This window comes from Miniopterus natalensis, chromosome 5 (assembly GCF_054644295.1).
Source record: "Miniopterus natalensis isolate mMinNat1 chromosome 5, mMinNat1.hap1, whole genome shotgun sequence".
NCBI lineage: Eukaryota > Metazoa > Chordata > Mammalia > Chiroptera > Miniopteridae > Miniopterus > Miniopterus natalensis.
The window spans coordinates 10051315-10065930 of record NC_142085.1 but is presented as its reverse complement, the minus strand read 5'-3'; the positions used below and the strand labels follow the sequence as shown (position 1 = coordinate 10065930).

General features: G+C 49.9%; 1 protein-coding gene across 1 annotated transcript in view; it reads right to left on the bottom strand.

The window, feature by feature from the left end:
- Nucleotides 1–2324: 2324 nt before the first annotated feature.
- The window catches only part of PNPLA1 (patatin like domain 1, omega-hydroxyceramide transacylase), a 39207-nt gene continuing 26915 nt past the window's right edge, over nt 2325–14616 (bottom strand). The window contains exons 6-10 of the mRNA XM_087817103.1: nt 10642–11187; nt 7840–7918; nt 6684–6809; nt 3149–3254; nt 2325–2408 (exon numbers count right to left, since the gene is read on the bottom strand). Coding sequence (XP_087673229.1) covers nt 2358–2408; nt 3149–3254; nt 6684–6809; nt 7840–7918; nt 10642–11187 — 908 coding nt within the window. The 3' untranslated portion in view covers nt 2325–2357. The remainder of the gene's footprint in view (nt 2409–3148; nt 3255–6683; nt 6810–7839; nt 7919–10641; nt 11188–14616) is intronic.

The window sequence follows — 14616 nt, the reverse complement described above, 5'->3', positions numbered from 1 at the left end:
ACACAGCCAGCTGGTTCAAGGTTACACAGACTAAACAGGCCAGGGCCCAGCTCTGAGAGCACCAGTTTTAATGCCCCCATTATTGTCTAATTCATTAATTCATATATTCAACCAATATATATATATATTTAAATATATCTTTATTGATTTCAGAGAGAGGAAAGGAGAGAGAGAGAGATAGATAGAAACATCAATGATGAGAGAGTCATTGATTGGCTGCAGCTCGCAACCCGGGCATGTGCCCTGACCAGGAATCGAACCCTGATCGCCTGGATCCTAGGTCGATGCTCAACCGCTGAGCCACGCCCGGCCAGGCTCAACCAATATTTATTGAGCACTTACCATGTGCCAGGTCTGATGTAAAAGACACAGTCCCTGCCCTCAGGGTGCTAATGGACCTCCCTGGTGATGGGAATTTTGTGCCAGTGGGAATGCAGGGTGGTGGACACCCTGTGAGGGTGGCCTCCCTCAGGAACACTGGGCTGCATGGGAGACCCTGCTGCTTTGAAAGGCTTTTAAAAGTTGAGCAAATAACACCAGGACATAATTAACCTAATTTCTCACCCTGAGACGTCAGGAGGCTAAGTGGGTGAGTCAGAGATAATGGGGTCTGCCGAGAGCTGGTCGAGTTTGGGTGTTAGTCGGTCACAGAGAGCGTGGAACTGCCACTGTCATTCAGATGCTTGTTTGGAAAACCAGAGTGTTCTGGCCTTGGCCTTGGTCCCAGTGAGAACTCCCAATTTCAAAGCATTAGTGTTGTTTTTTAAAAAATCATAAAACAGAGAAAGGAACCAATTAGAGTTGCCAAATTTAGCAAATAAAAATATGCTGGCCCTGTTCAATTTGAATGTCAGATATACAAAAATAATTACAATACTGGGACATATACTAAATAATCACTCATTGTTTATCCGAAATTCAAACTTCACAAAGCTTCCCGTATTTTATCTGGCAACCCTGGAACTAATGCGAGAACAATTCTCTTGATTACCTCAAAATGGGGAAAAAGAAATTAAGCCACATGAGGGAAAATACACAAGGGGATTTATTGATACTTATAACTGTAGCATAAGAGCAGCTGGGCTCTGAACACGGGCTTTGAGTTAAAACAGTTACTGTCACGTTCGGTTCTCCTTGCACACCAGGGAGCACGCATTCCTGAGCTGTGCAAGACCGGCACCTCCCTCCCCGGTCCCCACGTCTCAGGCCTCTGGGCACACAGCCACCTTCGAAGGGCAAGGGCAAGGGCACTGCCCAAGGAAGGCCTGCAGCGGCTGCTCCCCAGAGCCAGGCGCTTCCCTGGTGGTCTGGGCCACAAAATCAGGGGAGGCAGGGGGCCAAGTACACCTGACACTTGATTCTGCTCAGGCCTCTAGAGGTACATCGGGTTCTTCCAGGCAGAAGCTTCTGAAGGGGGCTCGCATAGACTGTTCCCTGACGCGGTCCTGCTACGCGCAGGCTCCACCGGGCCCCCTGCCGTAAGGGCCCCCACCCTCTGTGGCTAAGTTTGCACGGGGCCTCCCAGTTCAGGCTGCCTTCTGCCCACTCCGCTGGGTTTCACGCCCCGGGATCCGCTGGGCAAATGCACCTGCGCCTGCGGACAGCCTGGCCTCCTTCCTGGGCCTGGCGGCTGGAGCGCACGCACACCCTGGGAGTGGAGGGGCTCATCTTTTCTGGACAGACTGGGAAATTGAGGCTGAAGATGTCTTCCTTGTGGAACATTTTCACTTGGTGTGAACAGCAGAGTCTGTCCTTGTTCGGGGGAGGGGAGGGGCGGGATGTCTGGCCCCCCATTTCCTCTCCAACCACCCCAGGACTCAGGGAAGACCAGGACCGCTAGCACAGCTCCACAGGGGTTCCAGCCAGCGGCCCAGGCGGCGCCCACTGGTCCCCGGTGGAGCCTTTAGTAGGCTGTGCAAATGAGAGACAAAACAAGAGAACCTGGTTTCTTGACACCACAGGAAACAGGAAAGTGTCCGTGGCTCAGCCCTGCCTGACCCTCCAGAGTTTTGCCCTGTGGACTAGATCCTGTGGGTCAGGACCCATCTGACCCACGTCAAAAAACAAGCCCGGGCTGGGGTTGGGAGGACGGCCCAGAGCCCTGCAGTCAGGAGGGGGCTGTGCCACATGCTTTTCAGTTCCTGTCCTTGTCCCCCTGTCTGTCCAGAGCAGGGCAGTGGAAAGGTTGGAAGGACCACAGGGAAGCTGAGAGGATGTTTAGACAAGAAGGTGTTGGTCCAGGGAAACAGGACCCTCTACACCACAGGCTTGATATGGGTGTCATCCTGGTCCCCAAAAAGCCAGGGGTGAGGGGAAGGCATCTGAGAACAGTGGGGAGACGGCTCGGCCTGGGGTCGTCAGGTTCTCTCTTGGTCCAGCTCCAGTTTTCTCTCTCGGCTCACAGCTTCCTAGAGAAAGGACAAGATTCATCATTTCTAAGTCCCTCATCTAGCACTTGCCTCCCCTATTTCCAGTGAGAACATTCCTCACAGCCTCACAGTTTCCTGCCCCTCGGGGAGTCCTGAGCAAGTAGCCAGGCCCCACCTCGTGCGTCCAAATGGGAGCTCTTCATTTACACCAAAGCCAGTTGGACGGTTCCCTTTACTATACAAGGGTCTTTTGCAAATGGAGAATCCCGCTTGCAGAGCAGGAGTTGATAAGAGTGTGTAAAACACTATTGGGTTTGCAAAAGTCCGGCTAGTATTTGGGTTTTCAGGAGGGGGGAGAGGCAGAGACCCCAGGGTGCCGAGCACAGTTGTGCAGACTGAGCACTGAAGGACACACTGCCAACACAAGGGGTGGGCACTGCATGGACATCCTATGTCGTATGTTATTTGTGCCACTTTCTAAGAGTTATTTGCATGGTTCTGTAGCTTTGTATGTCATTCACACAGCTCTCTAGCAGTTGGCAGTCAATCGTTTTAACAAAAGCAGTGTATTACGACAGTCTTCCAGCAGCTGGCAGTCACGTTCTCTTGGAAGGGATTGTTTAATTAGTGCACCAGGCATTACATGGGCTAGTGTCAGCCTTGACTGTGACTAGGGGCAGAAAGGAAACTGGGTTGAGGGTGCTCAGGGGTCATTACAGCATCTGGGGACAAGGCAGACAGTGCCCGGCCTCCAGGGACACCGTGGGGGGGTTCCACACCTCAGGGCAGCTGCATTCCTGGATCCCGCTGGGATGAGGTCTGTAGGTGACCCAAACAGTCTTAGAAGTGGAGAGCACAGAGAAGTCGAGTGGGCAGGGAGCAGACCTGGATGTGAGAAGCCAAGGAGGCACATGTGAGGGATGAGAAGACCTGGGTTCCAAACCTTCCTCTACCTGCTGTATGACCCTGGGCAAGTCACTTGCCCTCTCTGGGAAATTGCAGGAAGACACCTGCTGAGCCCACTTTGGAGAAACGCTGGGATGTGAAATTGCATATTCCTGGATAATTTTCAAATCTGATTGTGTCATTCTGTTGCTTAAACCCTGTGATGACTCCCCAGCACCACGGGTGAAGTCCAACATCCTTAGCATGACGCTCTGACCTGCCATGTCTCCCTGTGCACCTCTGAGTGCACCTCCAGGCCTCTCCCTGCCCAAATGGAGAAAGTAGGACTAGACTCTGACTTTTGACTCTAGTTCCAGCCCTGGGTAGCTACCTTGGGTGGCTGTATCACTTTGTGATCAACACCTGGTCACAGACACCTGGATTCGGATCCTAGCTCTGCCATCTACCAACTGTGTGACTTTAAGCATGTTACTTAATCTCTGTGCCACAGTGCTTAGGACACAGTAATACTATATAAATTTTAGTTGCTATTATTACATTCACATTTGAATTGGTGGAAAGTCCATAGTAACTCAAGGAGAGGTTCTCAAGGAGTGGAAATTTGGGAAGTCTGACACACTTGGTAGCAATTAGGAAAATCTGAGTAGGAATTAGCAAGATGGGCCTCCTCCTGCTCCATTTGTAGCCTGCGGGCAGTTTCTCAATTTCTCCCCTTTCCACTTTGAGGCCACACAACCCAAGAGAGATGACCACGGAACTCTACTGGAGGACAGGCAAGGCTAACAGAGAGAAACTATGCTGATACATATATCTGACCATGCTCCAGAAAAGGACAGTTCTGGCAAAACTGCTGGTCTTGGAACGAAAGGGCCAGGGAGCAGGCTTGACCCCGGCCTGTAGCCTAAGTATAGCTATCCCACACGACCCACAGGCCCAGAAAGAGAAACACAAACATTTGTTTTGTAATGTACTGAGATCTGGGGGTGTGGGGTGTTTTTCATGCAGCATTATCATAGCAGCAAAAACTGACTAATACAACCCACATCAGAATATGAACGTAAACATTTGATTTAAAGTGTATGCATGCCCAGCCGGGCGTGGCTCAGCGGTTGAGCGTCGACCTAGGATCCAGGCAATTGGGGTTCGATTCCTGGTCAGGGCACAGGCCCGGGTTGCGGGCTCGATCAATGACTCTCTCATCATTGATGTTTCTATCTCTCTCTCTCTCCCTCTCCTTTCCTCTCTCTGAAATCAATAAAGATATATTTAAAAAATGAAATAAAAAAAATAATAAAGTGTGTGCATGCATGTGTGCACGTGCGCGCGCGCACACACACACACACACACACATTAATGTATGGAACACCTACATTCTACCTTTCATTCCAGCCTCTCTCGTCTTTATTGGGAGGGATATCAGCCGGGGACCAAGAGTTTACATGGGACTAGCCCATGGATGTGACAGTGTCCCTGTGATTGTAGTTTGAGAGGAAATGAGCAGATCACTCCTCTTTCTCTATGCCTAACATCTTTGAGCTTCTCTTTTCTGCACCCTGCCTTGGTCTTTGAAGCTCAGAGAAGAAAATCTGCGTGGAATTGCTTAAGATCATCGGTTTCACAACCTGATCTGTGAAGGAGCATCGCGGACAGCACGCGTGACCCGCCGACAGTCTCTCCCAGCTTATGAATGCTGCTGCGTTTGTTTTGACCGCAGCCTGCTTTCATACAGCACCTTGATTCCTAGAAGTTTGGCAACCAAGGCCGCTCTGGCTGAGCTGCATAGTTCCCGCTGCTCTGACGTGTGGGAAGAGGCCTGGCCTGGGAATCAAGGACCTGAGTCTGGGCCTGGCTCCCAGCCAGGGAGGCTTCTCTACACCCACTGCAGACCTGCCTACATTCTCATGACCTGAGCTCCCAGGACAGATATGTGGACACTCAAAGGTAAACGAAGGCCAGGCCAGGCGTGGCTCAGCGGTTGAGCATCAACCTAGGATCCAGGAGATTGGGGTTCGATTCCCAGTCAGGGCACATGCCTGGGTTTCGGGCTCAATCCCTAGCAGAAGGCAGCTGGTCAATGACTCTCTCATCATTGATGTTTCTCTCTCTCTCTCTCTCCCTCTCCCTTCCTCTCTCTGAAATCAATAAAGATATATTTTAAAGAAAAAAAGGTCAATGGAGTCTTGGAGTTGGACACCAAGGAGCAGTGAGAATAATCCCAGGCTGCACTGGCCAGTGCCCACCAGGGGCTGCCACCTGCCTGCTGCGCCCTGCACCCTCCCTGCCCACCTTTCGATCTAGAAAGTGCCTGTGGGTCTGCCCCGCCTCCTGTGGCAGCTCTGAGAATGTCCTCCCCACCACCCACCAAGTACCCCCCCCCCCCCGGGGTGAGCCTCTGACCCTCATCTACCTAACACATCCCTCTGCCTACCCAGGGGCCCCACCCGGGACAGGAGCAACCTGGAAGGATGCCCCTTAGAATGAGTCAGGGATTTATCTGAGCAATAAAGACTTGGAGCAAATGAAATAGCAGTGCGGGTCTGTTCCGTTTCGGGGGAATACTTTGATAATTCAGCAAAATAATTACAGGTGCTACCTGGCTTGGTTCGTGTTTGAGGCTGGCATTTTGCACTTGAGAGAGAGAGAGAGAGAGAGAGAGAGAGAGAGAGAGAGTGTGTGTGTGTGTGTGTGTGTGTGTGTGTGTGTGTGTGAATGTGCTTTTAACAATGTTTTGGCTCAGTAAAAAATTAAGGATTGGTTTATATGGGGCTCACGGTTCATCAAATTAGTAGGTTTTATTCTTGTCTTTGGTCTGAAGTTCAAAGTTCAAGAGAAACTCTTGAAAGTTGAGAGTTTAATTCATCTTTGATTTCCCCAGAGCCCAGAAGAGTGCTTGGCATTTATTGGGTGCTCCATAAATGTCAATTGATTTAATCAATGCCAATGTAATATAGTCCAAAAGCTATAGGAAGCAGGCCTACGTTGGTTAGGGCTTTTATTGCCGGCGGGAACAGTGAGGAGCTCTGTGTGTTGAGGGTCACATGGGTCACAATTCTGTTCAGAAGCTGAGAGGCAGCTAGTCGACCTCTGGCAGTTATATAGGCATGGCACCTACTAATTATTGACTGCTATACAGCTTGCTCTCTGCGAAGCAATGTACACAGTTGGCTTCACTAAACGCTCACAACAGCCTTGAGGTGGCCATTTCACAGATCAGGAAACAGAGGCTCAGAGAGACCACGTGTCCTGAGCGCGCTCACTGAGCGAAACCATGGCAGGTCGGGCGTCCTGTTCCAAAGCCCAGCTCCTGACCCCCACTCCTGACCCCTCTCCGTCCCTGGTAACCTTCCTGCAGTCCATTCCCAAAGCGGCTCCTCCGTGCGGGGTTTGAGAAACATTAGTCGTGCTCACTGCGCTTTGCTGCCTGGCTTTTTGGATCGCAGATGTCTTGGGAAGCCTTTCCTGGTGCCACTTGTCTTTGGCTTGTTCTTCTTGAAAACCTTGTCCACCCAGTTGGAGTCTTCAGCAGGGCTCGCCCTGGGCAAAGAAAGGCGGTAGTGGTGTGTTAGCGACCTGCCGGGTGTCCTTCACTGTCAGGTCCCTGCCCTAACTCAGAAAGCAGCAGACACGCCAGCGCTGTGATTCTCGGCCCTGGGAGCGTCAGGCTTCCCCAGCGACCTTTATTTTGTAATCAATGAATATGTATCTGAGTCATATGCCAACTAGTCAACAGAAACTCAAACTTTTATAGTCATCTGTCAATGCAATAAAGTTTAAATGATGTGAATAAAATGCATAATTTATGCCCACGCACAAAATTATTAAATTTATGAAAACTCTTTCAAAAAGTTCTATAATTAAAATTATACTAAGCGAAAGAAACAGGTCTATTTTAATGTATTTGATATGACATGATATGGTGTGGGAACATCAAAAGTAAGAGGCCTGCTCCCCCAATCCCTGCCTCTGTGGCCACAGAGAAGGCCAGCCACTGGCAGAGCTGCCCCATGGCAGGGGTGAGGTTGGGGGGCAGAAAACCCTTGACCCTGCTGGTGCCTTCCACTGGCTAAACCAATTGCTTTCCAGCCAGTAAGGGAGCCTGGGAGCTTAAAAACAGAGAGACCCCCCCAGGCCCTCTTGTAACAACTGCGAAGATAATCATGGAATACACGTGACACGGCCCCGCCCATGTTTCTGATAAGAAAGGTTTTTTTGGGGACAATCTATGACATAGGACGGTCAGCCTCCTTATTGGGCTGATAGAAAATGATCTGGATGAAGGGAGGCTCTCGATTCATGGCGCCCAGGGGCTGCAGGGCTGAGCAGCACGCCTGCTCGCTCCCTGGGACTGAGATGTCCCCAGAGGCCCAGTGCGCTCGGGGAGGTGCATGCCCAGCGTGCACAGCAGGCCGGTGTCCCACACGTTGTCCCCACTAAAGAAGAGAGCAGAGGAAAGGATCCCAGTGTTCCTGGGGCAGCTAACGAGATGGAAACTGTCACTGAGCGGCTCCCCCCTCCCCGCCCCCATCAAAGGACAGAACACGACCTCGGGGAGGGAGAAACTTACAGGGCGTCCTGCTGGCTGCTGGCTTCCTTCACGCTCACCAGAGGCGTGGCGCTTTGGGGGTTCAAAGAGGCAGGAGGAACTACAGCCAAAAGTAAAAAGGTAGGAGATGGAGTGAGGCGACCGGGGGAGGGGCACTTAGTCATTTCTGATATAACAGTAGCATAGGACCACAATCTTATTGTTGGACTTGACTACGAGGCAGTGGCGTCTGTGGAAGGGCGATGCTGGGCCTCCGTCGAGCGTTATCAACGGTCCCTCGCAAGCAGCCGTGCGAGGGAAAGTTTTCAGAAAAAAACCCAGGGCCCTGGGCCTGCCACCACCTGCTCTATGCACTGCCTTTTTCTTGGAATAGAAAATATTAATCGTTTTATGACCACTGTTCTTAGGTAAGCTCTTTGCATGTCTTCAGAGTATGGGGATATGTAAAACATAACAATTAACATATAATTATGTAATACATGTGAATAAAAATAATATGGAATCTGTTTAGATTCCTCTACCTGAAGTCCTTTCATTTGGGGGTCTGGTGGATATCTCAAATCTAGTTGCGGTCCCTTTGTTTACGGATTTTCCTAGGGTTTCTTGCAGTACCCCACCCCCAAGAGCATGGCTTAGGCTGTCACAGAGGCTCAGCTGGGGCTGTAACCCTCAGCACCACGGACAATGAGGGCCTGACCATTGTGGGGCTGCTCTGTGCATCGCAGGAAGGTCAGCAGCATCTGGCCTCCAGGTATTGCCAAACGTCTCCTGGGGGTAAAATTGCCCCAGCCGAGAAGCGCTGGGCTCTCTGTATCCTCTGTCCACCCCAGGATGAGTGAGGAATGCCACCCAGGGCCCAGGATTGCTCAGGTGCCTGAAGGTGGCCACCTGTAGGCACAGGTGTGATAACATAAAATAAAGACATTTTATTTAACAGGAAATAAGAGAGCATGTGAAACACTTTGACCAATTGTCTGACTCTTAATATCCTTATATTTTTGTCTCATGGTGATTAAAAGAATCAAAGTAAACCTATTCCACAGAAAGCGTCACCGTGACTTGGGCAGATCTGAAAAGAAGGAAAGCTTGCTAATCTGTGCTACTGTTAACCCTAATAACTACGGAGGTTTGGCTGATGGACCATAAGGACCCCACAACCTGGCTTCATTCCACGATTAGGGCCCTGTCCCTTTGCCCCATCCTGACCATCCACAGCGGCCAAACAGGTATCCTCTTCATCCCGGATGTACCTTTGATAGGGGGTAAGGCCACACAGTAAGAATGGGACCACAGCTGTTTTAATGATTATTCCCCTTACTAACTATAGATAACAGGTTTTCCTACAGACCCTGGGAAACTGGAGGGTGTGCTGCAAGAAGAAAGACAGAGCTGTAAAAAAATAGACACATTGGGGTCTGGATGGGTCCGCTGCTCAGAAAAGAAAATGCATTTTGAGAACAGACAAAGGACAGGAGACACTTTGATTTGGTTGCTGTGCCTGGACCCTGACCCCCTGCAGGAGTTTGCCTCAGGAATGCTGACCATTCTCTGATCCCACGAATGTGTAGAGCTGTTTTTAACACCATTGAAAATTAACTACCTTGTTATTGCGCTTCAAGATCCTGGAAGGAGACACATGGACCATGGACCCATGCAGCATTTCTTTCTATTCCTATATAATCAGCCAGCTCGTAGGAGGTGTTAGAGCAGAATTTACAGGACGACCTGCTGCTCTCCCCATACTGGCGGCATTATTGGCATAAACGCTCACATATGATTCAACCCTGTCTCTGCTTAATTTGGCTCAAGTAGTGACAGGCAGCCCAGACCCACTGTGTCTGGTTTCATCTTGCACTTTCCTTCCTTGCACCCGAGCTTCTAGAATGAACAAAATCTGAAATGGTCTTTTCACTCTGTCCAATCCCATTCCACAGACCATGATGGTCAGTATCCCACCCATGTCAACTCTTGGAGATAACAATCTCCAAGAAGCCTTCCTTACTCCCCCAGAGAGCACTGAGAGTATTCTCTGTGAATACTAGTTATATACAACTTAATTTATCTTGTATTTTTTAGTTTGGTTTCCATGCCATTCTCTCTGCTGGGGGGAAGACTTCCTGAGAGTGAGGAATTGTATTGTTCATCTCTGTAGCCCCTAGAACAGTGCCTCTCAACCTATCTGCAGCAAAGAACCAGCTATTTAAAAATCTTATTTACAATCCATAATGGACCGATACTCTTGTGAAATCCAATCAAAAAGAATTAGGAAAGTTCTTCGGCACCGTGGCTCTATCTTATTGCTACAAACATTTCTAAATGCTACTCTCAATTTCTGTGCTCATTTCATTGTGAACTAGTAACAAGTAGTTAGGGGACTGGCAGTGTCCACAGACCACCCACAGACCATCTTGGCACAGTGGCGTTCACAATAAAATTTACCAGAACAGCATTTTCAAATATAAGTGGGCAAAAGAATCAGCTGCAGGGCTTGTAGAAAAGACAGTTGGGTCCCACCCTCTGAGTCTGTGATTTAGCAGGTCTGGGGTAGGGCCTGAAAACCCTCCTGTCCAATGAGTTCTCAGGTGATGCGCCGCTGCTGGTGGGAAACACACTTGGAGACTCACTGGACTAAGGAAATGAACAAACGTCAAGCACGCTGCCCTCCTGTGGCTCCCTGTCCTCAAGCCGGGCAGAGCCTCTATAGCTAACGGCTGACTTCGCCTGCGCAGCCCTCGGAAGCAATGGTTTCGGCCACCATGTTGTCATATGCTTGCCGGGGGGCTCCAGACATAAGAAAGCCCTGAAGAGCCAGAAGGTCCCTACCTTGGGGCTGCCCTGAGCCCAGTTCCTCCACGGGTGGCTGTGCAGGTGATGAAGAACACTGAGGCGACGTTTGAGGTGTCCTCCCAGCTGGAGGCCCCAGGGGCGGCCTGAGCAACAGAGATGACTGGGAGGGTGGGGATTCGGGTGGGGATCCAGTCAGTTGTACCTGCTGCTGTGGTGACATGGGTGATAGACCCAGTGCTGAGCTGGGCGGTGAGGGGACAGCTGGGAGTGATATAGGTGGCGAGTCAGTTGGAGAACGTGACAATGGAGAGGCCAGTGGCGACGCAGGTGACTCCTCAAATGAAGAGACAGGTGGTGAAACAGGTGACTTTACAGGCCACTCACGTGTGGATTCAGGTGTCTGTACAGGTGGGGACACAAGTGGACCTTGGCCATCGGATTCTTCCAGACTGGCCTGCTCTGGTGGGAGGCTTGGTTTACTGTGTTCAGGACACTCGTCGCCAAGAGCGAGTTCTATCTGGCAGTACACTTCTACCCGGGGGAAAATCACTCTCCTGGAGGGAGAATTAAGGTAAGCGGCATCTAGGAAAAACAAGAGCATGGGTCACAGGCAGCATTACCAACCTTGACATCGGCATGGTGTCTGCAAAAAATGATTTTCCAAATTATTTTCATAAACACAATCAGTTCTCATCAATGGCTTTCCTTTACTTACTTGAATTTACACTGAGTATTTGATTGTGGATTAATTCACTTATTCAGGGGGTATTTGTTGAGCGTTTCTATGTCCCCTGAGGGAGGGACATTTAAGCTGAGATCTGAAGGCCAGTGTTCCAGGATATGGCCAGGGTGGGATGGGAAGAGCATTTCAGACAGAGGGAACAGCATGCACAAAGGCCACAGGTTTGAAGGGGCACCAGGTCGTTGAGGGCCTGAAAGGCGGTGTGGCAGGAGCCAGGGTGGGGCGCTGTGGTGGGAGATGGGGCTGAGGAGGCCCATGGACCAGATCTCGCAAGGGCCAGCAGGCACTACTGAGGACTCTTGATTTTCATGGAGGCCGTGGAGCCTTCTAGGCCGGGAGATGCCCACCTGACACTGGTTTTGACAAGGTCACTGTGGCTGCTGTGTGGAGATTCACTGACAAGGGCATGGGGACCGAGGGAAACCTGTCAGGGTGCTGAGGTGTTTGGGGCTTACACCTGGAAGAAGGTAGAAGGAGGCAGAAGATTCTGTTTAGGAGGCAGAATGAATGAGAATTGGTGATGGACTGATTGGGGGTGAGGGGAGGTAGGTGGCTTGCACAATCGGATGGATGCTGGTGCTGTCTGCTGAGACTATGACCATGGAGGGAGGGATCCGGGGGTGGGGAAGTGGGGAGACAGGTTATGACCTTGTTTTGAGACATGCTGAGTTTGGGAGGCCTTGGAGATGCCCAAGGAGAGATGACAAGTGGGCAGTTGTGTGAATGGGTTTGGCTCTCAGAGGAGAGATGAGGGTCAGGGAGCCCCACCTGTGGGGGGTCACCGAGGCTGGGCTGGTGGCTTGGGGGGACTTGCCCAGGGGGGAAAGCGGAGTCAGAAGAGGGAGGGGCCGGGTGGAGTCGGGACACAGGGAAAGGGGGCCTAGGGCAAGTCAGGCAAGACTGGGGTAGATGCAAAAGCTGCTGGTAAGAGAAATCACGCGCCGGGAGGAAATATTCACAAACAGTATTCCTCACAAAGGGCATTTATCTAGGATACATAAAAGCTCCTGAATGAGGAAATGAACTATTCGGTTTTTCAAATGGGCAAAAGAGCCAACTGAAAGAGCCAAAGCTGGAACAATCTGAGTAAAAAGATAGAGCGGACTAGTACCCTAAAGGATCACCTAAGTATCCAGGAGTTAAGTGGCGGGGAAGGAGACCAAGGTTCCGTGCAGAACTCCAAATACTTTACGTAGACATCCTGGCCTTCGAAAGGGGGAATCACGCCTCCCTTTCTCAGGGCGAGACTTCCTTCCAAAACGCACCGATGGAAAGAAGAGAAAGGGGACCTTCACCCGGAGAACCTGACAACCCCCTGCAGCCAGGTGGCCGCGGGCGGCAGCTTCGGCGATGTCGTGTCTGGCGCGCCCCGGACATCCTGTGCCGAGAAGGGCGCCTTGGCCCTGCTGCCTTCCTCCCTCCAGCCCACAACCCCAGCTGAGGGACACCCTACAGAACACCTGGCCACTAAAACCCGCCGAAGCCACTAAAAACAAGGAGAGTCTGAGAAACTGTCACAAACAAGAGGAGCCGAAGGAGACATGACAACTGGATGGGATCCTGGATCTGAAAAAAACCATTAGGCAACAACTAAGGAAATATGAATAAAGAATAGACTTTAGTTAATAGTAATTTGTTAATATTAGTTCATTAGTTGCAAATAATATGCCATACTATGTACCAAATTATATATGCACCGTACTATAGCATCTAACAAATGTGAGACATGAAATAGGGAAACCTGGATGTGGAATGTATGGAAACTCTGTACTATTCTCATATTTTTTCTGTAAATCTAAAACTATTCTAAAAAATAAACTTATGACAGGTCTGGGGGAAATGGGCATAAGAGTTGAACAGACACTTCCAAAGAAGCTACTTGAACAACTAACAGGCACATGAAAAGATGCTCAGCATCATTAGTCAGCAGGAAAGGCAAATCCAAACCTCAGTAAGACACCACGCGAAGGAAAAGACCTGCCCTACCAAGTGTTGGGGAAATTGGGGGAGACCGGGGCTCTCATATGCTGCTGGTGAGAATGTAAAATGATACGACTGCTTTGGAAGACAATTTGGTGGTTTCTTAAAAAGTTAAACGTACATTCTGGGAATATGCCTCATTCCACATATATCCAAAATAACTGAAAATGAAATCCCAAAGAGATATTTGCACACCTATGTCCACTGCAGCCTTATTTACAACAGCCAAGAGGTGGAAGCAGCCCATATGTCCATCCCGAGTAAATGGATGGAGGAAATGTGGCACACACATTGGAATATTATGCAGCCTGAAAATGAAGAAAATCCTGCCACACGCTACAACGCGGACGAACCTTGAGAACATTCTAAGTGAACTAAGCCAGTCGCAAAAAGACAAATACTGCGTGCTTCGCCATGGGAGGGATGTACAGTGATCAAGCCCGTAGAAACAGAAAGGAGAACGGTGGTCGCCAGGGCTTCGGGGGAGGGAGGCATGGGAGGGCCCTGGCCAGCGGGCGCAGGGTTTCGGTTTTGTGAGATGAAAAGTTCTGGAGGTTGGCTTCACAACCATGTGAGAAAGGCCAACATCACTGGGCTGTACACTTAAAACAGGAGGTGGTACATTCTATGTAGTGTTTTTATCACAGTTTTATATATACAAATTATATATAATTATATAATAGAATGTAATTATCATAATTACATATAATTTGATTTATATATATAACACATCTACCATGTGATCTAATCATTCCATTCCTGGGTATTTACGCAAGAGAAATAAGATGCGCCCATGAGTGTTTACAGCAGCTTTCTTCATAATAGCCCCAAGTGGATACAACTTAAATGCCCATTAACAGGTGAATGTCTGAGTGAACCGTGTGCATTCACAGGGTGGAACGGAATGTAGGCAGGAATGCACTATTTATATGCCACGCAGTAACACGCGTGAGCCTTAGAATAATTACGCGGAGGGAAAGAACGCAGGCAAAAATCAGGCTTCACACTCTAAGAGTCCATTTATCAAAAACTCCAGAAAATGCAATGAATCTGTAATGACAGAAGTAGGTCGGGGGTTGCTTGGGGACTGGGGGTGGGTGGGGGAGGTGGAAGGAACCACTGGGGGCACCAGGAAACTTTGGGGGTGATGGATTGGTCACCATCCTGATTGTGTTGCTGTTTCACAGGCGTGTGTGTGTGTGTGTGTGTGTGTGTACACGCATCCAACTGTGAGAGGCAGGGAGGGGGGAGGGAAGCAAGGGAAGGGGGAAGAAGGGAGGTAAGTCTGG